At 63.3% G+C, this 26674-nt stretch overlaps 1 protein-coding gene across 4 annotated transcripts in view; it reads left to right on the top strand.

The window, feature by feature from the left end:
- TBC1D16 (TBC1 domain family member 16) overlaps window positions 1-12245 on the top strand; it is a 77359-nt gene extending 65114 nt beyond the window's left edge. For all 4 annotated transcript variants that reach the window (XM_058705510.1, XM_058705512.1, XM_058705511.1 and 1 more), the window contains 5 exons: window positions 425-559; window positions 1321-1507; window positions 3298-3477; window positions 6083-6229; window positions 7336-12245. In XM_058705510.1, coding sequence (XP_058561493.1) covers window positions 425-559; window positions 1321-1507; window positions 3298-3477; window positions 6083-6229; window positions 7336-7584 — 898 coding nt within the window. In that variant the 3' untranslated portion in view covers window positions 7585-12245. The remainder of the gene's footprint in view (window positions 1-424; window positions 560-1320; window positions 1508-3297; window positions 3478-6082; window positions 6230-7335) is intronic.
- Window positions 12246-26674: the final 14429 nt, after the last annotated feature.

The raw sequence follows: 26674 nt of genomic DNA on the forward strand, positions 1-26674 counted from the left end.
CGGGAGCACCCAGCCCCCATCAGAAACACCCATCCCCCATCGGGAGCACCCAGCCCCCATCAGAAACACCCATCCCCCATCAGGAGCACACAGCCCCCATCAGGAGCACCCAGCCCCCATCAGAAACACCCAGCCCCCATCGGGAGCACCCAGCCCCCATCAGAAACACCCATCCCCCATCGGGAGCACCCAGCCCCCATCAGAAACACCCAGCCCCCATCAGGAGCACACAGCCCCCATCGGGAGCACCCAGCCCCCATCGGGAGCACCCAGCCCCCATCAGAAACACCCATCCCCCATCGGGAGCACCCAGCCCCCATCAGAAACACCCAGCCCCCATCGGGAGCAGGGGTCGGGAGGGGCAGGCCCTGCCAGGAGTGTGTGCAGCTCCTCAGCCCCGGGCGGGTGCCCTGCTCTGTGCCAGGCTCTCCATGACCCCTGAGGAGCACAGAGCGTTCTGGCGCAATGTGCAGTTCACCGTGGACAAGGATGTGGTCCGGACAGATCGGAGCAACCAGTTCTTCCGGGGGGAGGACAACCCGAACGTGGAGAGCATGAGGTGCGTGCCTTCCCCGGCCAGTGTGGTTCCTTCCCGAGGGGAGGAGAGCCCCTCCCCACTTCACCGCCTCGTCTGCCTCTCTGGGAGTGTCACCTTACCCCACGAGGCCTCCTCGGCCATCGGCCGTCCGTCCGTCCGGGAAGTCAAGGAACGGCAGCAGTAGCGTGTAGCCTCTGCTCGGCTTGGGGGCTTCCTCCCAGGTTCGTACAATCAACACCCCAAGAGCAGAGGGACATTAGCCACTGTAGGCTGCGTCAGTCAACATCGCGTGGCCACGGCGTACCCGGGAAGCCCTGTAGGCCCCTCCCCGGGTACCAGCAAGGCCGCCCACTCCCCGGGGCATCCACCAAGCCTGCCTTTGCTTGGTTCACACTAAGCCCGGGGGGAGCCTTCCCCTGGCGGTCCTCCAGCCCATAAAGCCACACAGAGCCCGAGGGTGACATCTTTGACCTTACGCTGCTGCCTGGCAAATAATTGCACAAAATTAGCAGCCCATAAAAATGTCCCCGCCAGCCCACCCTTTGTCACAGGCAGGCACTGGGAAGAACATTGGACCCACACTCCTCCCCTGGGGGTCTGGCCTATAGGCCACTCCGTTGCCTTAGAGTCTGAAGACAGTCCCCAGAGCGGCCTTCCTCGCCCTGCGATCGAAGCGAAGGGGGGGGATCCTTGGCAGCCCCGGGTCCTTCCACCCTGGGTGACATGCCACCGAGGGTGCGGCAAGGGCGGGCTGCACTGACCGCTCTGCACTGTGTCGCCAGGAGGATCCTGCTGAACTACGCGGTCTACAACCCCGCCATCGGCTACTCCCAGGGCATGTCAGACCTGGTGGCGCCCATCCTGGCCGAGGTCCTGGATGAATCAGACACCTTCTGGTGCTTTGTGGGTTTGATGCAGAACACGATCTTCGTCAGCTCTCCTCGGGACGAGGATATGGAGAAACAGCTGGTGAGGCTTGGGGCCGAGGGTCACAGTGTGCTGGGAGAGAGCACACCTCCCGCCGGGTCTCCGTGGCCACGCGTGGCGTGGCTGCTGTGGGTCAGGAAGCAGAAAAGCCAGGGTGGGCATTGCCTACGGGGCCTGGGGGCTTAGCCCCGGCCGGCTCCCTGGGAGGAACACACGCTGTGCCAGAGTCCCGCGATGCTGGCTGCCACCCCCACCCCATGCCCCCTGCAGGCTGGGCTGTGCATCGAGGCCCCTCCCCTGGTGGCCTCCCACCTCCCTGCAGGTGGCATCCCAGCCCAGGCTCCCTGGTGGAGTGAGGAAAGGGAGGCCCATCACACCTGGCCCTGTGCTTCACAGAATGGGTCCTCGGGTGCATCCGGGCTGCCCCCTACACAGTCCGAAGCCGGCAGGACGCCTGAGTGGGCAGGAATGGGAGGCTCCTGAGGCCCCCTGGGCAGTCGCCACACCCCATCTGAGGCAGCAGGCCTACCCTGAGGCACCCAGCCAGCTCGCCCCCTCCTCCTGCCCCCCCCCCCACCCTGCACAGACCAGGCAGCTGTGTGTTCCAGTCACCCGCCGAGTGCCGGGTGGAGGGCACCGGGATGTGGTCTCAGCTCCCCTGTCCCAGAGACAGCCCCGGCCTAGGAGCTGGCGGAGATGGGAAGTGATGCAGGTAGATCAGGCCGACCCTGCAGCACTCGGGACCTGCCCAGACTCGGCTGAGCACAGGTTCGGGCACTGACACCGTGCGGCCGGTCTTGTGGGACCAGATATGTCCCGTACATTGAGGGAGGAGCTGAGTGGATCGGCTCGAATGCCAGGGCCAAGGACTGACTGAATGGGAGCAGGGCACAGCTGGGGACCCGCAGACGGGTGGGGGGAGGGGGACCAGGATCCGGGAGGCAGGGCTGGGAGGGTGAGGGGTGCCTGGGTGGGGGGGTGGGGACGTCCGGCTGGGAGGGGCAGGCTGCATTGTCGGTCTTGACCCTGTGGCGGGCCGGAGCGTGCAGAAACTGGCCGGTCAGCAGCAGCCCCTACGAGGGCCAGGACCACCCCAGCGGCCGTCTTGAGTGGGAGGGTGGGCTGCTGGCATGGGAGGGGCCTGTGAGCCACGGAGCCCTGCCCCAGGTCCCCCTGCCCCCGCTGCCCTCTCTCTGCATCGGCTCTGTGATGTCAGTTTCCACGGCACCTGGGGAGACAATTACGGGGTCTGACACGATTCGACCCAGACGGGCTCACGCAGCACATGGCCCCGTGACTCATTATCTGCCGGAGATGATTTTCTAATGGCGCTGGAGTCAGCCTCCATGTTGTCCCACGTCACCGGGTGGTGACCTCAAGCGCAGGAATCGAGTGCCCTGGGGTTCAGAAACGCCCCCTCCCTGCTCCAAGTCAGCTCTGGAAGATGATGGGTCTCGGAGGGGGAGGTGGTTGGGCTGGCGGGGGGCGGGGCCCACACATCATCTGCTCGCCTTCCGGGGAGGAGGGGTGTCAGAAACAGCCCCGTGTGGCAGCTGTGGCCCGGCCGAGCCTCCCACCGCAGCCGGGCACCTTGCTCTGCCTGGCCCTGCCAGGGCCACGCCCCCAAGCGATCGGAAGTCTGGGCTAAACTAGCCGATTCCAGCAGCAGATTAAAGTGAGCGGGTGCAGGCACGGAAGCCCGGCGCTCGGCGTGCGTGCTGCTTGGGGGGGGGGGGGGGGGGGCAGGGGGGAGGGGCCGGAGGCAGGGCCCCCGTGGGAGCGGGCGCCTCGCGTGGAGCCCGCGGCCTCACCGGTCCCGGCCCCGCCCCCAGCTCTATCTGCGGGAGCTGCTGCGACTGACCCACCTGCGCTTCTACCAGCACCTGGTGTCGCTGGGCGAGGACGGCCTACAGATGCTCTTTTGCCACCGCTGGCTGCTGCTGTGCTTCAAGCGCGAGTTCCCCGAGGCCGAGGCCCTGCGGATCTGGGAGGCCTGCTGGGCCCACTACCAGGTAAGCCAGCGCGGGCGCCGGTCAGCGGCGGCACCCCGCAAAGAGGGCGGGGGCCCGCGCGCCTGCTGGAGGGCCCCCTCCTCTGCGGCCCCCGCCCCCCGCAACCCACACGTCAGCCCCGCGCTCGCAGCTGCCGGCTGGCCCCGCGGGGCTGGCTTCAGACCTGCAGCTCGCCTCCCCAAACCGAGATAGACGCGGCTGCCCGCTCGCTGGGCCCATTGCCACCTTCTGGGGCCGAGCTCCCTGCGGCCACAGCCACTCAGTGTGAAGGACGGCATCACAGGGTGAGCAGGCCGCCTGCGGCCCAGGACGCCTGTGCCCACCTGCCAGGCACCCCCCCCCCCCCCCGGCCCGCCCCGCCCTCCTTCCTCGCTCAGGACGGCTCCGGGAGAGAGCCCGAGACCCTGCGTCCCCAGCAGCCCCTCTGGAGGCCCCACCGTCCCTCTCTGCACATTTTCACTGTTATCAGCACCTCTTCTGCAAAGCCCCCGAGAGCCTGTGGCCCTGTCACAGGGCGTTAACGCCCAAATTAGCAACAAGCCGGCGACGACGTTAAAGGATGTGCAAGTCTCTTGGAATCCATCAGTCTTTAAAAAAAAAATAGTATTGACGCTTCCGGGAGGTGGCCGGGATCCCTTCTGCAGGAGCCGGCTCTGTTCTCACTGGCAGCCCGGCCGCTCCTGTCACACAGGCCTTGCAGGTACGTGGGAGCCCCACCGGCCCGCAGACACGTGCCCCAGCGTGCCCCGGCCTTCCTGATGTTGTTGGAGGAGCATGTCTGGGGGCAGCGAGTCCAGAGACACACGGCTGGTGCCCCAGGCCGTCCATGTACTCACCCACCCGTGCCCTCCGCCCGCTCTCGCGCCCCCGCCCGGGTCTGACTGCTGCCCGCCTGGAGCGGCGTGCTTGGCGGGTACGTTCGGGGCGAAGTCTCTGCGTTCATCAAGGGAACCACTGGCACGGAGGGTCCAAGACGTTGGATCACGTCGTTTTTGTAAACCGTGTCCGCTTCGCAAGGCTTCATCGTGTGCTTTCCCGGCAGCGAATTGGCCGCCCTCGTGACGTCACGTTTAGGCTGGCGTCACGAGTGAACTCGAGTGTCGCCCTACAGCCACAGCCACTTCGCAGGGTGATTTTCGTCGCCGTGCTCTAGCTACATCCCGAGTTGCACAAAATCTCGTGAAAACCACGGGAGAAGCCCACGTGGACATCTCTGGTGGCTGCCACCTTGCCTGAAGTTCACTAAACAAGTTTACATCCGCGTTGGCCTAGTGTCTTGATGACACTGGCCCCGGGGGGCGTGGAGGTGGTCCCATAATGGTAGTGGGGGTATGCTTGTCAAGAGTGAGCGCCACGGTGGGGGGAGGCTCCTTTGAAGCGACCCCTGAGAGAGAAAGGCTTTATTCTATCCATTTTCTATTAGCGTGGGGCAAGGGGGCTAGGCTGCCCCAGGCCTTGTCCTGAGAATGAACTTAGCTCTGTCCTGCTGCCCGGCCCTATTTAAGACCTGCCTCGCCTCGTCCTCCCGACCTTTCCTTCTCAGAGGAGCTGGACACCCCCTTCCTGGAACTCCGCTGTCTCCCACCCCAGCCGGAGCTCACATAGCTGCAGAAGGAACGTTCTGAGACCAAGCGAGTCCATTTCGGATTAGTTCAAAGGCAGGGGCCAGGCAGCCTGGGGGACGGTCTGTCCGCAGCAGGCCGGGCGCTGGCTGTTAGCTCTGCCGGAATTGTGGGCTCCGCCCGGCCCAGTCTAACTGTTCCGTCTGGCTGGCGGGTCGACGCTGGGAGACTAAACACGGGCTTCCTGCTGCTGCTTCCTCTTCCTCTGCCCTTGGGATCGAGGTGGAGTCAGAGGCAGGGCGCTCTCAAAGCGTCCGGGGGGGGGGGGGGGGGGGGCGGAGAGCACACAGAGTGCACCCCGGTCAAGTGCAAGCCCCCCGGGTGCCGGCTTCCTGCCGCGTGCCTGGCGTTGCCGGGCAGTGGTGGGAGGCGGTCTCCAAGGAGGACAGCAGGATCCTCGGAGGAGTCCTTGCAGAGTCCGCGAAAGACAGCAGGATCATCGTAGCACTCCCCGGGGGCCGTCAGGAAGCTGTGGTGCTCCTCTCCGTGAGGATCTTCTCGATTTCTTAGCAGGAAACTTAGGGGTCATCTCTGGGGCAGAAGTTGGGATGTTCAGCCTGGAGGCAGGAAGACACTGACCAGTGGGTGGCCGCCAGAAAATTCTCTCTTGCTGGCGTGCCCCACTGCCCACCAGCGTGTATTCTGACGCAGCCTGAGACACGCACCTTTGTAAATAGACCGGAATGAGCCCAGGCCAGACTTCAGAGGGAGCGCGTTCTTTGCCTCCTGTGACCGAGTGCGTCCAGAGGGCTCCCCACAAACACAGCAGCAGCCTGTGGGGAGCACGCGCCCCCATCCCCTTGTCCCATCACTGCAGCCCTTGGGTGTGGTGCTGACACCGGCCCATGTGAGGTGGGGAAACTGAGGACAAAAGAGGCTTGCGGCTTGCCCGGGGCCACGTGAACCCAGACAGCCTCGCGCCACACCTCTGCACTCAGCCTCCACCTGGGGCCCTGGCTGAACCCTACTCTCCTCCCCCTCAGACGGATTACTTCCACCTTTTCATCTGCGTGGCCATCGTGGCCATTTACGGGGATGACGTCATTGAGCAGCAGCTGGCCACCGACCAGATGCTCCTGCACTTTGGAAACCTGGCCATGCACATGAACGGGGAGCTGGTTCTCAGGAAGGTGAGCGTGTGCTTGCCCCCCCACGTGGCCCCACCCAGCAGGCTTGCGAAGCCCCGCCCATGCACCAAGCCCCGACTCTCGCTCAGCATCCCCCCAACACAGGCCAGGACTGCACGCAAAGGCCCCGCCCCCCCACAGGCTCCACCCCCCTCGAATTCAGCCCTAACCGCACACGCTCCCGTATGGGGGTCCCCGGGGGCTCTCCCCGCCAGGGCCCCGCCCACCCGTCAACCCTGAACCCCACTCAGCCCCCCTGGAATACAGACCCCGCCCCTACGTGCTCCCTGGGGCTCTCACTGCCAAGGCCCCGCCCCCCCAATGAAGGCCCTGCCCCGAAGCGCTGGTTGGAGCGCGGTGCTCCCTGTCAAGGCCCCACCCCCATAGGCAGAGCCCCGCCCCCCACGCCGACTCCCTCCACTCAGCCCCCACCCCGATCGAACGAAGGCCCCGCCCCCACGCGCTGGTGGAGCACTCCCTGCCAAGGCCCCGCCCCCACACGCAGAGCCCCGCCTCCCATGCAGACCCCCTCCGCTCAGCCCCCACCCGGAAAGAAGGCCCCGCCCCCACGCATCCTTCGGGGGTGCTCCCTGCCAAGGCTGGGAGGCCCGGCTGGGCTGCACGGGGCTGGCCCTCAGGCCCGGATACTAGAGCCTGCCCCTCGCTGCGTGGACTGAACAGATTCCCGGGGTTGATAGACGGGGTCCGCCCTTTGGGGCACCTCACTCACGAACTCACCGCCCAGAGCCAGGATGCGGAGAAGGCGGCTTTGGGAGAGGGGGGAACGAAGGGGGAAGACGGTGAGCTTTGCCACCCCCCACTTCCCAGCTCCTGCTGGCGATGCTGGTTGTGTGAGCTTGGCAGCGGCCCTCAAAAGCAGCAAGGAGGGACCCGGGGGTCGGCGCCGCAGCCACAGGGGAGACAGACCCTGCCGAGGCTGCACGGGGCAGCCGTGGGGCAGACGGGGCCCCCGGGCACCACGGTTGGGGGCTGAGTCAGAGGGGTCGCCCTGTCCCCGCTCCCCCTTCAGGTGAAGGCCCCCCACCCCCAGCCTCCTTGCCCGGGGCGGCAGCCCCGCCCACGGCGTGTGTCGTGTCCTCTCTCCGCAGGCCAGGAGTCTGCTACACCAGTTCCGCCTTCTGCCCCGCATCCCCTGCAGCCTGCACGACCTGTGTAAGACGTGCGGGACCGGCATGTGGGACAGCGGCTACATACCCGCCGTGGAGTGCACGGGCCACCACCCCGGCTGGGAGAGCTGCCCCTATGGGGGCACGGTGGAGACGCCTTCGCCCAGGCCCCCCAGAGAAGGCAAGAAGGGCCACAAGATGCCTCGGGACGGCTTCGGTTTCCGCAGATAGGTCGGACTGCCGGCGCCCGCAGGTCCTGGGCACGTGGGAGGGGGTGGGGATGGGCCGGTGGAAACACGAGGAAGAAGAGACTTGTGGCAACAGGAAGGGGACCTTTTCGTGTTAATGACATCAGCAGAGCCTCGAAGTGACAGAAGTTAAGCCCCGCCAGCTGCCCAGAGAAGAGTCGCCTCCCGAAGCAGTGGGACCAGAGCACACGGCGGTTCCCCCGCCGATGCAGGCGGGCTGGGTCTCCGTCTGCCCCAGAGGCTCCCCCCGGCACCATCAGTGACCAGCGACAGTGCCGGGCGATGAGGAAGGACCAGAAGGCCTGTTCAGCCAGCAGCATAGGGAATGTAGAACAGAATGGGGGCCCGGCCCGGCCCGAGACATCCCTGCACGCTGGACACACGTCGTCATCGGGCCCCATTTTCTGAGCAGGCCAGTCTTGCTTTGCACAGCTTCACGGCTTATAGGAAGATGTCTGCAAAAACGAAACAAAACAAAAAACGAAAGCCCGGTGATTTCAGAGTAGAGAGATGTGGGAGCGGTGGAGGGTGTGAGAAGCTCGGGGCTTTGTGTCCGTGTAAATGTTTTATACTCCTGGTATGCCTCGGAAACAGCCCGAGCCTCGAGCTGTCGGGAGCTGTCGGACTCGCCTCCCGTAGTGGAGGCGGCTCTACGTGAGCATCATTGACATTGGCTAAGGTCCACCTCACCGAACACAGCGAGCAGCCGGGGGCCGTGTGTGCAGGCAGGATGGACAACGTCTGAGGGGAGTGGCGGTGCGTTAAGTAACCAACCGAGACAAAGGCACCCGAAAGAACTAGAAAGATTCCCGCATGCCCCCGGGCCTGCCCACAGCCTGGGCCTTCCGTAAGTCAGCTTCGCAGGTGGTCGGGCGCAGCAGCGACCGCAGCAATGTCGGCACTCGGGACACCGTCGCCCCTGCCGGAATCTAGCGGTGGACGGGGGAGGGTATGGCAGAGTTCCCAGCCAGCCGAAGAGCAGCCAGCCAGCCGTTGGCACAAGGAGGCCGCTTCTTGAACCGTTGGGATCGTGGAGGCGGGAACCCTCCCGCACACCCTCGAAGGGGTCATCATGGAGACACAGCCCCAACGAAGGCTTCCTCCCGCTCTCAGCTCTCCTCCCTGGAGAGCAAACAATGCTTCTGGGGCCACGTGAAAAAGATGTGTATCCACAGAAGAGAGGAAGTTGCCGGCCCCCTCCCTCCAAACTTCTCAGTCGCCCGTGAGCCCAAGTCCTCTCGCAGGCAAGGCGGCCAACACTGGCATCTCCAAGTTCCCAGGGCTCCTGTCCCAGAGCCTTCTGGGGAGACCCTCCTGGAACCCCCACCCCGGCCCGCAGATCCTGGGGTGCTGGCTGTTTTCAGCCCAGCAGCAGGGTCCAGGCTGGATGGGGGCGGACTTCTCACCTGCTCTGCCTCTGGGAAGAGGGGGGTGCCTTTCTGTGCTGGCCCCCGGTCTGCTTTGGAAAAGGCTTCCGCTAAGCAGGCGCTGTACCGATCCTGCCGTAGAAACCACATCCACACAAACAGGAGCATCCGTTATCCGTCGCCACGGCGGTGCTGCGTAACAAATGAGCCCCAAGCCTGGCGGTCTCGCATGAGGCCTGAGGGTCAGCGGTTTAGGCTGGGCGCTTCTGGCCTTGGCTGGGTGTGCTCGGGATGGTGACACCCAGGTGGACAGGTCACACCTGGCACTGCGCCGTGTCTCTCGAATCCCCCACCGCCCCCTGCGAGCTAGCCCCACTCAAGGCAGAAGTGCAGAAGCGGAAATGCACGGGCGCCTTCCCCAGCCTTGGGGGAGGCCACACCTGCTGTCATCCCATTGCCGGAGCAAGTCACATGGCCAGAGTCAGCACCCAGGGGTGGGGAGCCGGACCCTCCCCTTTAGCAAGAGGAGCCGCGCAGGGACGGCAAGGGGCTGGGAATTCAGAGGGTGACAAACCATACAGTCTGCCACCACCTCCAGGAAGTCTTGGTCCAAATGACCCTGTTTGGGAGCCCTCCTGTCAGGGGCATGGCTTCCCCTGTAAAGGCAGGAGATGCCCAAGGGGAAAGAGCGTGCTTCTAGGCTCACCGTCTAGCAGAATAGCATCCGTGCATTTTACTGAGACACCTTGTGCCTTTGGGCTGCTGTGTATGTGTGTGCGTCTGTGTGTGTGTGTGTGTGTGTGTGTGTGTGTGGTGGGGGGGTGTCCAGGGAATCCCTCACTTTGGAGGGTCCTGGCTGCAAAGCATTCATGCTGCATCTCCCGGCTCCCGCAGCTCCCCAAGACCCCTTCCAAGTGCCGCCCACCCACGCCGCCCCCGCCTCACACCCCTGTGCGCCGCGCGGGGCCCCGGTGAGACCTTCGCCTCTCAGAGCAGCCGGTCTCGGAAGCCGGAGACCTGGATGTGTGGGCTCCTGGAGGGCAGGCTGCGCTGGAGGGCTGGGAAGGGCCTCGCAGGGCTCCCTTAATCTGGATGCAATTAGAGGAAACCAGCCAAAAACCCCGCGGCAGCTGTTGCCCCGGGATTATTCCCAGCCAGCAAAAGGCATTAGGGTGATAATTCCGTCATTAGACTTGTAGCCTTCCCACCTCCAAAACGTGCAAATATGGGATAATCAGCCCGGCACGGCCATCCTCCGTGATGCTGCTTATTTAACCCATTTTTTTAAATGACACTTAATGTTATTGGCTGGTGTGCGTGCGCGCGCATACTTAATTTCCCCACCGCTAACGGCTGTGCTGACGCGACACGACGTTGTCGGGGCCCCTGGGAAGAGAGGGAGCCTCTGATGCACGTGTGCTGGCATGGAAGGCGTGGACGGGGCAGCAAGGCAGGGGCTCACCAGCCCCGGGGAAGAAGGGACGGCGGGGGGGTGGGGGCGGGGGACGCCCAGGCTGGTGCGGTTGGGGCCTGGTTCTGCTGTTCCAGAAGGCTCCGACCCAAGTCCCAGCCAGGAAGACTCGAACTCACGAGTTCTGGGAATTGGTGTCCCTGAGCCGGTCGGTGTGGGGGGAACAGACGGCATGAGGAGGGGCCCCCCCGACCACCTGCTCAGGGGAGGGGGCCGTGCGGTCCAGAAGGGGCGGCCCGGCTCCATGGGCGGCCTCGGTCTGGGTGCCATCAGCAGCACGGTGTCCTGATGGGCCGCGTGTCAGGCAGCACGGAGGTTTTCAAGTCCAGGACCTAAAGCGCGTGTCCTTCCGAGTCTGTCCACGAGAGCCCTTCCGGAAGCCCCATGTGGGGTGAGCGGCCAGACGGGAGGAAGCTTCTGGTCCTGAAACGGACGCTTCTCCCGGGCTAAGTGGCGGTGGCTGGCAGATACTGGGGACCGTCGTGGTGGAGGTGATGCTCTGTGGGGTTTGCCTCGTTTTCTGTGAGGTGCCTCTGAGCTCTCTTGGCCCTTCCTTGTTTGGGAGAAGTCGCTTGGAGCGTGGCTGTCCTCAAGGTGATGGGAATTTGCTCGTGGCACTGCCCTGCCCCTGCGGAAGCCTCGATCCTCCGCCTGGCCTCTCCTCCCCTGCAGAGAAGCTGCGGGGTGCCAGGGACCCCTGGGTTCACCCGGCAAAGAGAAGGAAGCCTCTTCCAGTCTGTGTGCCCTGAGTGGGAGGAAGGGAAAGGCGTTCGCCCAGGAAGAACCACTCGTGCGGGGGCACGGACTGGGCCAGAGGAGGTGGCCTACGGCCCAGGGAGGGACCCCTCAAGCTGGACCTGCCACATCCCCAGAGACTCGAGGGAACCAGACAGCCCAGGATCCGATTAGCCCTGTGTGTCTAAGCCAGGCGACGAGGCTGTCCCTCGGAGTGAAAACATTGTGTCGGGACATTCCTAGCTCAGAGGGACTTGCCAGTTCACTTCCTCCAAAGTCGTGAAGCCTGAGACCAGGGCTCCCCGTAGGGGGTGAGTAGTGTTGCCTCTCTGAGCCTCAGTTTCCCCATCTGTAGAATGGGGATGATGGCACCCACCCAACCCGCCTCGCCGCTGGCCTCGGGCCTCTCCATGTAAAAGCTATGCTAAGGGTGATCTGCCAAGCCCCAGGGGCCTCACCCGCTACTCAGGGAAGAGACCACTGACCCTGGCCTTCAGCAGCCTTGCCCAAGAGCCACAACCCATTCCCCCACTCCAGAGCTCTGCCTGCTTTGGGAGTCAGCAAACCCCAAACCTCTCATATGCCCACCTTGCTGCGTGTACCCGGCCGACGGGAAACCTCTCTGTGCCTCTTCTGTAAAATTCACCCCATGCCACCCCACTCCTGCCCCCAAGAAAAATCAGCCATGAACCATAACCTCAGCGACCCTGCGAGAAGCCTATCTGCGTGGGCGTGCAAGGCTCTTCAGCAGGGATGTGGTACGTGGACGTGAGGTCTCACCCCCTCCGCTGGGAACCCCCCCTCGCTGGGACTCTGGCCTCCTGGGTGAGGGCTGCGGGACCAGGGGAGGGGCATCCCTGGGCCTCCAGGGAGCAGGGCAGAGGGACACGCAGCCGGTGGGCATCTGGCCCTCTAGACACATCTCGCTGAATCTCTAGGAGGGAACATAACGTTTCAGACGCAAAGAGAGATCAAGCCACCTGGCCGTCTTCTCTCCAGCGTCTCTCGTTGGCGGGCAGGGGTCTGCTGTTTAAGGGAAAACCTAATGAAATATCCATCCTTTCCAACAGATTACTGTTGTCCACGGTGAGCAATTCTTTGTGTTTTGTTTTGTTCTGTCTTGTTTGTAAATACGATCGCCTGCCAGCCCAGCCCTGCCCCCGGGGTCGCCATGGCCCCAACCGTGCTTCCGGCTCTCATGGATTCCCCTGCAAAGTAAATAAAATCATATTGACGACAAACGTAGGCCGTTTGGCACCTCCGGAAGGTCCGCTGGGGTTCGCCGGGCAGAATCGTGGCAGGTTCTGGTGCTGGGCAAAGAGGGCCTGCACGGAACAGCAAGGAAGGCCAGCAGATGCTTCTGGGCCATTCCGTGATGGGGGAGGGGAAGGGACGAACAGAGGGGAGTGGGGGCAGGAGGGCGGGGGGCAAGGGCGGTCCCGCCTCCGTCTTGGAGGGGTCCGTGGGAGCTGACGGAAGGAAAGGCCGGGGAAGGCCTGGGAACCCCCACAGCCGGGTGCCCCGAGACCGGCCCCAGTGCCTCGAAGCACACACCATGTTTTATTGACACTCAGCTGCCAGGGCTCCAATTTCAGGAAAAGCTGGAGTCTTCATCTGAGAACTTTTTAAAGGAGGCCAACAAGGTGAATTTGACCTTGTTGTGGAGGGCGGGGGGGGGGGGGGGGGGGCGTTGAAAGGAGAATTCAGGCATCAGCTTCTCCCACCTCCAGCCCCACCGAGCCCCTCGGAGCCCCACTGCATGCAGGGCGAGGCCCCAGGGGCCGCGGGAGGGGGGCTGGGGGCTGTTCCTGGCTCTCCTGGAGCACGGTGGTGGGGCGATGGGCTCCCCGGCCCCGGCGGCAGTGCCTCTGCATTTCGAGCTGGTTTTCCGTTTTGTGTGTGTGCCTACCAGGGGCGCAGGGAGGGCGAGAGTAAAGCTCCTGACTGTCTACGCCGCTGGGCGTCTCGTGTGTGCAGGGTCCGTGTCACCCTCCACCACCTGGCCTCGGCTGAGACCTCTAACAGCCTCATGAGCCCTTCTCTGCATGCCAGGGGGTGCCCCTGCCTGAGGCTGGCTTGAGGCTGGCAGGTGCCACAGGCCCAGGAGGGGCAGAGACACAGGTGGTGGCGCTCATGGCGGGTGGCTCCGCTTCGAGAAACCTTTGTCCCCTCGGCAGATGGGGGTGCTGCTTCCCCAGCCCCAGCCCGGGATCTGAAGCCAGGGGATGGCCAAGTGCAGGCAGAGATGGGGCCGGGAGCCCAGGGGCAGCTCGTCCTCAGGGAGGGATGGTCCCGCCCCTGCAGCTCAGCCCTGCAGGGGATGCAGCCCACTCGGAATCCCCACCTTGGGGCGAGGACTGTCCCCGGCCCCACCCGGAAGGACCTTTCAGACCAGCTGGGCGGCTGGCTCCCTGGGTCTGGGCCAACCAGGATGCACACAGCAGGATGTTTGCACTGCTCTCGTCCTCCCCTGAATGACAGCCTTGTAGTCACGGCCACAGGGACATGCCAACCAGGTGAGCCCAATTCTTCAGGGGGCGGCCCCGGAAGGGCCCAGCCCTCGGCCTTCCTGCCGTCCTGGGGGCCCTGTCTGCTGCCGAACGGACAGGCCGTCTGCGCCCCTCAGTGTTTCCACCTCTGCTGGCGACGAGAGGGGTGACGCAAGGGGCCTTGTTCACTTCAAAGCAAGGGAGCGTCCTGTCGGGAGGCCCAGTGTCCTTGCCCTGTGGACCTGCTCCAGGGCTGGGGTTTCTGGGACAGGCATGCATTTACCCCCCAAGGCCTCCGGTGAGCCGAGCTGGGCCCCTCACAGGTGCACGCCCCTGGGGCCCACGGGGCAGACCTGAAACGCCCTGAGTCTGAGCGGCCTCCCTGCCCCCCACGCCGCCCCCCTCCCCGGCTGTGACACTCCAGAGCCGAGTCCCTTTCCTCCGTCAGGTTGAATCCCGCCAGGAGCCCCGTGGACCCCGTTCAAGTTCAGTTGTTACTGGTGTCTCTCCTTCCCCTCCCACCCACCTGAGGACGTTTGGAGAGCAGGGATGGGAGGGGTCTCGTGCCGGATAAGCAGGGGGCTTTCTACTCCTGGCCCTTGGCCGACACTGCATCACCCTGTGTCCGAGCCTGTGAGGCCTGGCTCCTCTCTGCGGCCGAGGCACCGGAGCCAGCACCCTGGCGCCTCTGCCCCCATCCCGTCCCAGGGAGGGGAAGCCTCCAGACCGGTGTCCCCTCCACACAAGGAGCGGGAGACCCCCCCACCACCACCAGCCTCACCTCTGGGAGCACTGGCCTTCAGGACGGACGCCCCCCAGGCTGGCCACAGGCCTTTCCCACCGCCCAGCATAAATCTGGCAGTGAAGGGGCCGCAGGCTTGTGAGGAGAAGTGCAGGGAGGACAGAGCACGGTTGTCCTTATGCGTCATCGACCGCACGAGTGACCTCGCCACTGAAGGGCGTGCATGTGAGCCTCGCCTGTGGGCACATGTCCCCAAGCCTGTCCACCTCCTCACAGCCCCCGTGGGGGGGCCCAGGCCTGCCCGGCCAGGCTCATACCCTCTGCAGACGCGAGGACACCCCCCGGTGGCCTCGGGGGCCACACTCAGGTTTGGGACAGCCCGGAAGCCCACTCTTCGTCCGCTCCCTCCCCCACCCTCCCCCCTGCGTCACAGGAGAGAGCCCAGATCTCTGGGCTCCGGGGGCGTGTTCTGTAATTTAGACAGAGTGGCTTGAAAATAGGCCAGTCTCCGTGCATGATGATACATCTGCTGTGACGGGTCAGATGCCGCCCGACTCTTTCATCAGAGATTTGACACTGAACAAAAGAGGGCACTTTATATCTTGAATCGTTGCAGAGAATGCCTTAATGATTTTCTAAGTCGATATTTGGATGCTGGACTTAGGACGCTGCAGCAGAGGTAGGGGGCCGTGGTCTGGGGACAGCAGCCCCTCAGGGGGCAGAAGCAGGTTCCACACCCCCCCCCCCCAAGTAATATGAGCAACAAAGTGGAACCCTTCACCAAGGACCAGACATGAAGTTTACTGATGGAGTTCGTGGATTCCTCGCTGTGACAAAGCACAACAGAAAAAGACACTGAGGGTCCTAGTGGCTACAAGTTGATGGGTGAGCAATGGTCTGGCAGCTTTAAATCCAACAGCAGGGGCGCCTGAGTGGTTCAGTCGGTTAAGCGTCTGACTCTCGGTTTCTGCTCGGGTCACGATCTCATGGTTCGTGGGCTCAAGCCCCGAGTCCAGGCTCTGTGCTGACAGTGTGGAGCCTGCTTGGGATTCTGTCTCTCCTCCTGTCTCTCTGCCCCTTTCCTGCTCGTGTTCTCTGTCTCAAAATAAATAAACTTAAAAATAATAAGTAAAATCTAACAGCAAAGCACAGCAGTGAGCACGGGCCGGGAAATCCTGGGGCGGGAGGTCAGAGCTTTGGACCAGGCTCACTGGAGAACTGTGGTCAGTGTCTGGGCACCAGCTACAGGGAGACAGGTAGAAAATCCTGAGAGGGATACCCCAAGTGACCTCTCCAGGCCTCAAAAGGTCGAAGGAGAGCGCCCTGTTCAAAGTAAAGGCTGCAGGATAATAGATGTTCTCACGGGTGTACGAATTAGTGAAGGGAATGCCTGTTACCTGTTCTGCACTTTTCCAGGCAAAGGCGTTAGGGGTCACGAGAGGTGCTACCAGGGGGCCGGGCATCAGGAGAGCCACTCTGGAGTGGCTGCCCCCTTGGTGCCCCTTCCCCCCCATGCAGGAGAAGAGATTGCGGGGCGGGTGAGAGATGGGGTTACCTGCGATGACACCCCTCCGCCCCCCACGGTGGGGCAGTTTCCAGGCATCTGACCCACCTCTGTTCTGCCCACCTAGGAAAACAAGTGCCAGTGACCCCAGGCCTCTGGGCAGGTGCCCCCTGGGAGAATCCCACCCACCTACCCGAATAGCAGGGTGGGTTGCACTTTCAGAGCCCGTGCATCCCCTCAATTTTCTGATAAATCCCCAGGTTCTGTGAGATGATTAACTAATTAATTTATACATATATATATTTAATTTTTTTAATGTTTCTTTATTTTTGAGAGGGAGAGAGAGAGAGGGTACGAGCAGGGGACGGACAGAGAGAGAGGGAGAGACAGAATCAGAAGCAGGCTCCAGGCTCCAAGCTGTCAGCACAGAGCCTGATGAGGGACTCGAACCCATGAACTGTGACATCATGACCTGAGCTGAAGTCAGCCTCTTAACTGACTGAGCCACCCAGACACCCCTATTTTTTATTTTAGAGAGAGAGAGAGAAAGAGAGCATGTGAGTGAGCAGGGGAAGGGGGCAGAGAGAGAGAGAGGGAGAGAAAAAATCTGAAGCAGGCTCCACACTCAGCACAGAGACCCAAGGCTTGATCCCACATCCCTGAGATCATGACCTGAGCAGAAATCAAGTGTCGTGCACTCAGGTGACTGAGCCACCCAGGTGCCCCTGAAACGATTAACTTAGATGGAACATTCCCCCTACTTCTTGGTCTGATGGCTCAGCTGGGTCGCGTGACCACCTGACCCAGGCAGATATACAGGAGTGAACCTGCAGGTCACAGAGCTGGCCAGCCTGGAGCAGGGTGGGGGGGAGGGGGTGGGAGGTGTCCCGGCCGGAGGTATGTCCGGGGGAGGCAGACTTTGCGTTGCAAGGGGTTGAGACCGAGAAACAAGCTCCTTCTGCATTTGGCCCGGGATGCGCACATCGCTGCTACAGACGGGGCTGGGGCCTTTCAGGGGTGAGACCCACAGACCGGCTTCAGGTTAGTGCAGGTAGAAAGAGGCCCCCCCCCCCCGGGGGGTATCTTCAGGTGCTTGCGGGCAGGACGGCTCAGCGAGGCTGGACTGGGTCCCCCTCACTTCTTGGTGGCAGCTTCCCTCTCCCCTCCCCGAGCCCCGAGCCTCCCCCATGAGGGATTCTGCAGATTTAAGAACCTCACCAGTAGGATCACTGGGCCAGACTGCAGCCCCCAGGACAGCCCCAAAGAGGTCCCAGGGCCCCAGAAACGGTGGGGGGGTTTCTAGTCTGAAACTCAGTCATTGGTTCCCTGCACAGGCCCCCACCCACATCGCGTGCCTGAAACCCACTTGGGACACCAAGATCTACTTATAAGAGTGGCTCCTGGGCCCGCACGATCTACTTGATGACGGTGTCCGTTAGAAGGGACACCCCTCCAGAAAGAGTCCCACAGACCCCCGTGGCTTCCGTAGCCCCAGCCACGGACGGGCACCTTAGAGACTGCGGCGGGCCAGACAGGACTGGGACGCCGACAGGGTGTTCGCTTTTCTAGAAAGCAGGTTCCAAAGCCCCTCCCACCCCCGGCCAGCTCTGAATGGGGCCCCTTGGCTGTCCTGATGAATCCAGGCCCAGACCTGGCTGTGGGATTCAGCAACACGGTCGCGTCTCTGCAAAGCCAGGTACTGCCCTCGTGGGAGGGAGGAGGGCGGGCGGACGGGCCCTCACATCCCTGCCTCGGCCCACCGGCCTCCGGGAGCCCTGCACCCACTCCAGGCCTCGAGAGCCGGGGTCCCCGCGCTGCAAACCCCACCGGGGCCCAGGGCAGAGGAGGCACGTGTGGGCACAGTGGGGCCGCTCGGCCTCAAAAATAATCCACCAATACCCATTCCACCGGGAAGAGGGCCGAACCATCCAGCTCCGTCACATTTTCCGCAGAAGGGGCTTTGTTGCTGTTTCTTTTGATTTCACACCCAGCGGGCCTTTTCTCTGCGTGGGGATCCCCGCCTACGCCAGCCAGGCCTGCACGCGGATGCAGTGGGGCAGGGAGGGGCGCCGAGGGAGGGGGCCCACGGGACAGGAGCTGGGGAACCCCCGGAGGGAGGGGACTCAGGGAGCGGAGGGGACACGAGGGACGGGGGATGGGAAGAGGCGGGAGGGGAAGGGGGGAAGGAGAGGCGGCCCCCATCCCCCCCAACCCCCCAGGCCCACCGATCTAATCATATCAGGTGTGCTCCAGATAAATATTAATAACCCGGTGACAGAGGGAACTTGGGAGAATCTAATTAAAAGGACACTGTGCAAGCTGGCCGCCTCACCAAAGAATCACTCGCAGTGAAACCCAGGGGCCCGGAGAAGAAAACACGCTGAGCCCCCCGGAGGGGGTGGGCCTGGAAAGGAAGAAGCGGGATGCCCGTCGTCAGTGCCACACGTGCTGGAGAGTTCTGCCCGCTGACCGGCCCCCAGCCCACGCGCCAAGGGCAGGAGAGCACAGGGCAGACCCGGCCTCTGGCAGGGCGGGTGCCTGGCCCCGGTGCCCTCTGAGCACCCCCGCCCGTGGTTCAGCCCCGGCATCCCTCCCGGGCGCCACCCCCGGGAGCCAGGCTGAGGCTAGGGCACCTCGTTCCCCAGGGTCCTGGCGCCTGAATCTCAGCCCGCTCGGCCCGTGCCCCTTGGTCTCTGTCTGTGCCCAGCTGACGCTCTCTTTGCAAAACCCAAACATACACACCATGCCCCCCGCCCCCCGCCCTCCTCTAGAGGCAGAGAAGAGGGAACCTCAGGCCTGAGAAGAGCTCCCTGGTGTCCGGAGTTCTCTGAGGGCCTGGGTGGGGCCTCTCAGGAATGCCACAGGCCTGACCTCCTCTGCAGCCCAGAGCTGCCCACGCTCACCTCGGAAAGTCCTATCCCAGTCCAGAGCCGGGCCCCAGCCGTGGCCCCAGAGCCTGGCCCACTCGGCCGTAACCCTTGTCACCGGGACTCACGGCTCCCGGGCCCCTTTTCTCTTGAAGTCAAGATTTTGGGGCGTCCCTCACGTGAACTGATGGTGCTCTTTGGCCTTGGTCGACCTGGCTCAGTCCTGCCGGAGCTGGAGGAGCGGGACGCAGGGCAGCCGTGGACCCTCCTGGGCGCCTCCCTCCAGCCGCCCGGCCCTACCCTCACTCGGGCCCCGGCCCCCGGCCCTTGACAGGCGGGCACCTCGGCTCCTGGCCCCAGACAACAGCAGCTTTCTTCTGTGTCTGGAGCAAACAGGCCTCTCCGTCCGGTCCCCACGGCCCCGGACACTGTCTGCAAGAGAACCACCTGTTGAGGGTGGGGCGCTGCTGACCTGTCCACTGGCCGTGAGGAGCTTTCCTTGGGGAGGCCGGGACGAGAGGGTGGGTAGTTCCTCTAGCCCCGCTCCGGCCACATCCTGTCATCTGGAATACTCCCCATGATGGGGAACTCGCCACCTGCCGGCAGAAACTTTTGGGCGGGGCACACAGAACCCAGAGGGCCCCAGGGGTGGGCTGGTGAATACCAGGACCCCCCCATTCTCGCCTTTCCATCCATCATGGCACTCAGTACTCACAGCAGCCAGATGGGGGAGGTGCTGGTTTCATCGATTTCATAGAGGGAGGAACAGAGAGATTAAGTAATTGGCCCAAAGTCCCCCAGCCGGTAGGTAACAGAGCCAGGACCAGTGTGCGGGTATTTACGATTCTTCTTTCCCTATGCTTGGACAAGGGCCACGAGCTTTGGCCTGTCCTTCCCCAAGGGAGGGGACACCTTGAGAGCCGTCCAGACAGTATCTCGAGCCTCAGTTTAGCTAACTCCGAACCGAGCCGCCCATTCTCGCCCTGGATCCTCCCTCGTGCCCACCCAGGGAGCGAGCGACAGGCCACGGGCACCGTGGTGTCGTGAGGTCTCCCTGTCTGCAGCCCTCTGTCTGTGACAGTGTGGGGCACTTCTGTCACACACACAGAAATGTGCTCCCCAGCCGGAGGACCGAAGCCGCCCTCCCCCGCCGCCCCCTGGCTCTATTTCCTCCGCCGGGACCCCAGCTCCAGGCAGGGAGGAGCCAGGGACCACCCTCCGGACCACCCAGACGGAGGGTGGCGGCAGCTGCCCCGGAAGCCAGCCCCCAGAGCTCCGTGCCCAGCGGGCTGGCAGGAAACCACAGACTCTCCTGCACGTGGACTTGGAGTGTGGGGGGCAGAGGGACACAGCCAGAAGTGGATGCATCACTGGGCTGCATCCTGGGCGGGGGAAGAGGCAGGGGCCTGGCCCCAAGGGGCAGCTCTGGGGTGCAAGGAGGTGACGTCAACCTCAGAGTCCCTCTTGGGGAAGGGAGGGGGGCCCACTGGGAGCCCGGCGGGCCCAGGGGACAGAAATGGGGACGGGGCGGGGCCGCGGGGGGTCCATTCTGAAGGAACGGAGGCGATGCCTCACACCTGCCTTGCCGTGGGGGTGCAGTGGGGGTGGGAGCGTAAGCTTGGACCCTGTCCCAGGCCCCCCAGGGCAGATCCTCAGCCCTGCCCTCGGAGAGGGGCAGCCACCGAGGCTCCTGTTTTATTCCAAACTCCGAGGCCAGGGAAAGGCTGTGTTTTCGGATGAGAAAGGAGCGTGAGGGGCGCGGCTCACCCGCTTTCCCGAGGAAGAGGGTCACGGGTTTGGAGCCAGCAGGGCAGGCGGTTTGCGGCCCCCAGGCCCCACACCCCACACTTCACCGTCCCTACACAGGGCCAACCCCCGGAGCCCCCGGGCCCCCGCCCTCTCAGGACACGGTCGAGTCTGCTGCGGCACTGCGTGGGGCCGGGACAGGGGAGACACGGGCTGCCTGACGGGTGTTTGCCACAAGAATCACCCTGGAAATACACAGGAAGCTTGACCAGCTCTGCGGGCGGCAGGGAGGGCTCAGCTTCTGGTCCTGATCCTGCATCCTGGGGGCGGCGGGGCCTGGCTGCCAGGATCACCTGTCCCCACCGTCAGAAGCAAGGCCGGCACCCCTGCCTTAAAGGGGTCCCACATCCCAGGTACTGGGAGCCCAGTTCAGGGCTGCACACAGGAAGGGTGGGAACGCCCGTGGATGGGTCATGTGGCTCTGCGGGGTTCTGACCGGAAAGCCGGAGACTTTTACAAACTGGGATTGGGGCACCTGGGTGGCTCAGTCGGTTAAACATTCAACTTTGATTTCGGCTCAGATCATGACCTCACGGTCTTGGGATAGAGCCCCAGGTTGGGCTCTGAGCTGACAGCGCAGAGCCTGCTTGGGATTCTGTGTGTCCTCTCTCCCTGCCCCTCACCCGCTTCCATTCTCTCTCTCTCTCTAAATGAATAAATAAACCTCACAAGCTAAAAACTCATAAAACTGGGGGCGTCTGCAAAGGGAACAGTCAATGCTATTGCAATAACATCGTACGGTGACAGATGGGGACGCTCACGGCCAGCACAGCATGACATACAGACTTATCACATCACTGCGTCCTACACCTGAAACTCATGTAACATTGTGTGTCAGCCACACTTCAATTTTTAAAAAGGGGGGCAATCCGGGGTGCCTGGCCCCCTACCAGATATGCAGGGAGATGGGGTGGGGCCTGTTCGTCTGAAGCTCCCTGGAGCCTCAGAGTAGACGCCCAGCCCCCTCCTCCCTTGGTGCACCTGCTGAAGCCCAGTGCACCCTCCCTGCCCCTTCCTGGTCTCCCACCCCACCCTCGGGCCGACCTCCAAGGCCGTAGAGGTACCTGGGGAAGGCCTTTCAGCACCCAGCACTGGGGTGTTCAGGGGGACACAGGGAGGTACCCACCCTCCTCCCCGGGGAGGCCCTGGCAGGAGCGTTGGGCACTTGGGGGCCCCATGGGGCCCTTCCCCTCAACTCCCCCCACCTTGCTTTCATATCCTGGAAACCGCAGAAGTAGAACCTTCCGGCATCTGCAAGCTTAGAAACCTGGCCGATACACGGACCTGCTGTTTTTCTAAGGTGCTGAGCTGGTGTGGCCAGAATGCCTCACACCTCTTACAACAGAAGAGCCAGTCCTGGAGAGTCCCCAGCAGCCCCCAGGCCAGACCTGTCAGACCAGCCCTGCCCGCCCCACCCCTTCCGCCCTGCCATGCCGGGCTCCCTCCCGGATCAGAGCTGGACGAGGGGGACGAAGCCAGGGGGCCCTGAGAGGCCCCCACCTGTGCTCAGCAGAAGCCAGCCGGGCCTGAAGGCCCGGCCCAGCTGTCACTGCACACCCCCAACGGGAATGGTCCCCTCCTCTTCTCCTCTGTGACCCCACACCCCGCCCTGCGGCTCCAGCCAGGTTTCTGCGAACGGTGCAGAGAAAGACGGGGGGCACCGGCACCGAGGCCATACCCCATGGGGTTCTCGGAGCAGGCTCATCTTGAGGCAACACGGGACTCCCCTAATGCGGACTCTGATCGGGGATGTGCCCACAGCTTGGCTGGCATCTGAGTCCTGAATTCCTACATTCTTCAGCTGTGGGCACGTGGCCACGTCACGGGGTCTCCCGGAACCCGAGTGCGGCCACTAGGCCTCCGTCCGGCTCTGCCTCCCAGAGCCGGCTGCTCGGCCCACGCCCACCTCACCCCGGCCCTCCGCCGGGACCGGCCACGGCCACGGCCCCTGGCCCCACGCCCAGTGCCGAGCCTGGCCCGCCACAGCGTCATGGTGTTTGCTGGAGAGTAAATTAACAAACAAGGGCCCCTCCCTGGCGGTCAGCAAACGTTGTCGGAATGAAAGACGTCACTGGCAGCACGGACGCACGTCAGAGTACACAGACCATAAAAGAGGCTACGACCAGGGCCGATGGGGCTGATAAGATGAGCTCCCAGAGCCCCTCGCCCGGCTCTGCGGGTCACCACCGGGTGCACGGCGCAGACGGGAGGTTTTCTGCTCCGGGAGGGGTGGGAGGACACTGTCCCTGCTCTCTGCCCTCTGAGCAGGCCCGTTCTGCTCCCGTCCAGGCCTCCCCCTCACTGTGTGACCTTGGCCGAGTCGCTGCACCTCTCTGAGCCTCACTGTGCTCACCTGAACAACGCAGATACAGTACCCACCTCCAACGCTCGCTTCGGGAATTAAATGAACAGCATGAAGTAACACAGAAGGCGTGTCCCATGTGTCTGGCCCGTTGGAGGTCCCGAGACTGCGGCCACGTCATGCTGTCGGCCTCCCACGGCGTGCAGGGAGGCTCGCCCTGCCCTAGCCAGCCCCCCGCGGAGCGGCGCCCACAAGCTCCCCGTGGCACACGGCCCAGTCTCTGGGCCTTGCCCACGGTTGTAGGGTGGGGAGGTCCGGGCCTGCCCCACGGCGGGGACAGGGGACCACAAAGGTGGCCCGTTCCCTGTCCCATGCTTGTCCAGCCCTCGCTGCGCCCCGCAGGCAGGCCGGCCCTGGACCATTTCGTGGATGAGCAAACAGAGGCAGCAAGTGTGTGCAGCATGCTCAAGTCGCTCAGCCTGGCTGTGGCCACAGCGCCGTGACTGTGGCAGTTTGGTCTCAGTTTGGTGGCAGGAGGCCGGTGGCAGGGGAAGGGGGCGTCCCTGGAGCCCCACGGAAGGGTTTGGAATAAAGGAGCCCTGGGCTTCTGGGCCGCGGTGGTTTGTACAGCGAGGGGCTTGGAGTACAGTGAATGCTTCCTGGGCCCTAAACGTGGTGGGGACCCCGCCGTCCACTGGCGGTGACTCCTCCCGGTGCCGCATAGGAGAAGGCTGTTATTGTCCCCATTTTCTAGATTAGGAAACGGAGGCACGGCGAGGTTACGGGACCTCCCTGAGGGTCGCTCTGACCAGGACCCAGTCACCACAATCCCCCCCATCCTTCCTTCTGCCCCCCGGGTCGCCAGTGCCAACTCAAGGACTCCAGCTCAGGGGCGGGTGTCCTGGGAAAGACGGGCCCAACTCGGGTCCCGGCGGGGGGAGGCGCGGGGGCGCTGAGCCAGGCCCCCCTTCCTAGGTGCCCTGCGACAGTGGACACGAGGGACGAGGGACACTGCCAAGGGGCTGGCTGGCCCTGACGCCCAGCGGAGGCCCGGGGGCGCCTGAAGGGCTGCTCCCTGAGCTCTGTGCCTGGCTATCTCCCGACCTTGAACTTTCCATTCTGTTCGGCAATCAGTTCAGAAAGCGGCATTTCTAGACTCCCTTCTCATCACCGGGAAACTTCTAACACAACAATAGCTGATTGTACTGCACTCCTGGGCGGGGCTAAACTCCTGGACCCCCACACACACCTCTTTTTTTTTTTTTTGGTAGCCTTGGAACTATAATGATCTCATTGTGATTGGTCTGTTCAGGTGACAGTGTGACCCTTGAGTTTCGAAGCACGGAATGGTGCTGGGGGGTGGGGAGAAGGGGGCAGGGGAGGAGGGAAGGAGGCTCAGAGGCAGCCTGCGAGACCCCCCGGGGAAGCTTCCAGCAACCCAAGGGCGTGATTTTGCATCAGTCACCTGCAGTGGTTAGATCTAAAAATATGTAGTTATTTGTCAAAACACTAAGGGTTGCTTGGTTTTGTTTTCAGCTGTGGAGAAATGAAATAGGTTTATAATTTTCACCTCCTCCCCGCGGCCAGCCAGCCAGACTCAACTGCCAGGTAGGGTTGATGTGGGCTAATCTGAACGTGAAGTAACACAGGGTCCCAGGCTGGCCGCGAGCTGCCGTGGGGAGTGGGCCCGAGACAGCGGGCAGGACGGGCCCAGCCCCCTGGCCGGTGCAGCCCTGCGACCCTGGGCACGCCGGCTTCCCAGAGCTCGAGGTCTGTAAATAGGGCGAGTGAGGAGCCCTGCCGGCCGGGGGAGCCCTCGGTCCACGTGTGGGTGCCGGCCACCGGCCTGAGTCCCTGGACTGGGCCTCCGGCTCCTGCCTCCGGTTCACCGGCCCGGGGCCCCCCCGCGAGAAGGCCCCGCCCAGAGCTCTGGATGCCACCTGCCACCAATGTCCCCTTAGCCCAGGGGACTTCCTGCCTCGCCCGGGCTCCCGAGAAAACCCCAGGAGGCTTTTCTTAGAATGTTCAGCAGTCACTGCACATTTAGGACTTGGCGGGGGCCCCAGTGGCCGGAACAGGGAAGGAGATCAGGTTCCGAGGCCTGGAAGCCTGGTATGCTGGCAGGGAGACTGGCAGGGCTGGAGTGGTGTGAGGCGTGGATGCTGGCACCTGTCATTTGGGGAGGACCTGGGGCAGGCCTCCTGCCAGGCTGCTCCTCGGGGCCTCTGTCTGCAGAGCGGCCCCTCCCAGCCTGAAGCCCTTCCTTTGCCGGCCAGTCTGGGTAAATGGGGACACAGTTAATTCACATTTGACACCGTGCCCTGGACGGAGTGGAGGCTCACCAGTGGTTGTCATCACCAGTCATCGGTATTTGCCCTCTTCTGGGCGTTTCCCCAGCTTCCCCCAGCTCAGCCTTCCCTACGCGATCCTCCACTGGGGAGATGGGAGGCACGTGCAGTGCCCTATTTACAGACCTCGGGCTCTGGGCAGCCCGTGTGCTCAGGGTCACAGGGTCCAGCCGTCTGGTGGGGTCCAGGGCTGCGTGGCACAGGGACGCACTGGTCCCCAACTTTGTTTCTGCTCTGAGACGCCTTCTCACCTTGGGACAGAGGCTCCCAAGGCTCATGGGACAAAACTTGGATATCAGAACATGGCCCAGTGTCATTGTCCTGAGTGGCAGGGTGGCCCTGCCCAGCAGGGACCTCAGAGAGTTTAGACTCCTGGTGGACGTGGCCTTGGAGGGCAACAAAGCGGCCAGGCTGGGAGGGGCCCATGACAGGGACATTCAGAGACCGCTGGGGTGGGGGCTGGGAGCCATCTGCCCATGCGTGCTGATCTGTCCTGGAGAGAGGGGACGAGGCTTGCCCTTCTACGGGTAGGTGGGGCAGTTCAACCCAAGAAAGAACTTTCCAGTTAAAGCCGTTCTGTGGGGAAGCCGTGAGCTCTGTCATTGTGTAGAGCAAAGCAGCCCGGAGGAGGTGCTGGTTAGCATGTTTGGGGGCCTCTGCAGCCTTGAGGAAAACCCAAAGGTCCCAGAGGTCAGACCTGGGGGGGGGGGGGATGGGGAAGAGGGAGGGAGGGGATTCAGGCCAAGGGGTGGCCAGGGCCCCAGGAGAAGCTAGAAATGCGTGTGTGTGGGTCCTCCCCCAGGACAGCAGAGGCAGGCCACCTTTGCGGGACGCAGAGAGCTGACAGGTCACCCAGCCTCTTGCTAAATAAGTGGCGGAAAAATCCAGGCCATTTTTTAAAAAATAATTTATTGGAGTGAAGTTCACATAACACAATACCAACCATGTTTTACACTGTACCGCTCAGGGGCATTTAGCACATCCACAACGTTGTGCAACCAACCCCTCTGCCTGGTTCCAGAACGTTCTCGGGCCCTCAGAAGGAAAGCTCATGGCCATTACGCAGTCTCTCCCCACCCCCCTCCCCACGGTCCCCGGCCACCACCAGTCTGTCTTCGGCACCTGTGGATTTGGCCTTTTCCGCATAGTTCATATCCTCAGCCAGTCTTTAAAAAGCAAAACGCAGAGAGTTGGGCCCCAGCCCCTGTTCCCAGCCGTGTGGAACTGGGGTCCGCTGCTCGGTCTCCCTGTGTGGGCTTCCTCATCTGAAAAGTGGGCGTAAGAGTGGCTAACGACAGTGCTGTCCCTCCCGGAGCCAGAGGCATCACCTACCAAGTGCACGAAGGGCGGGGTCTGCCCGGAAGCCTCGGTGCATTTTAGCCGCTGTTGTTGGTGTGGGCACCTGATGGCAGGGTGACAGGGGACGAGGACAGCCGGGGCCA

The sequence above is a fragment of the Neofelis nebulosa genome, chromosome 16 (assembly GCF_028018385.1).
Source record: "Neofelis nebulosa isolate mNeoNeb1 chromosome 16, mNeoNeb1.pri, whole genome shotgun sequence".
NCBI lineage: Eukaryota > Metazoa > Chordata > Mammalia > Carnivora > Felidae > Neofelis > Neofelis nebulosa.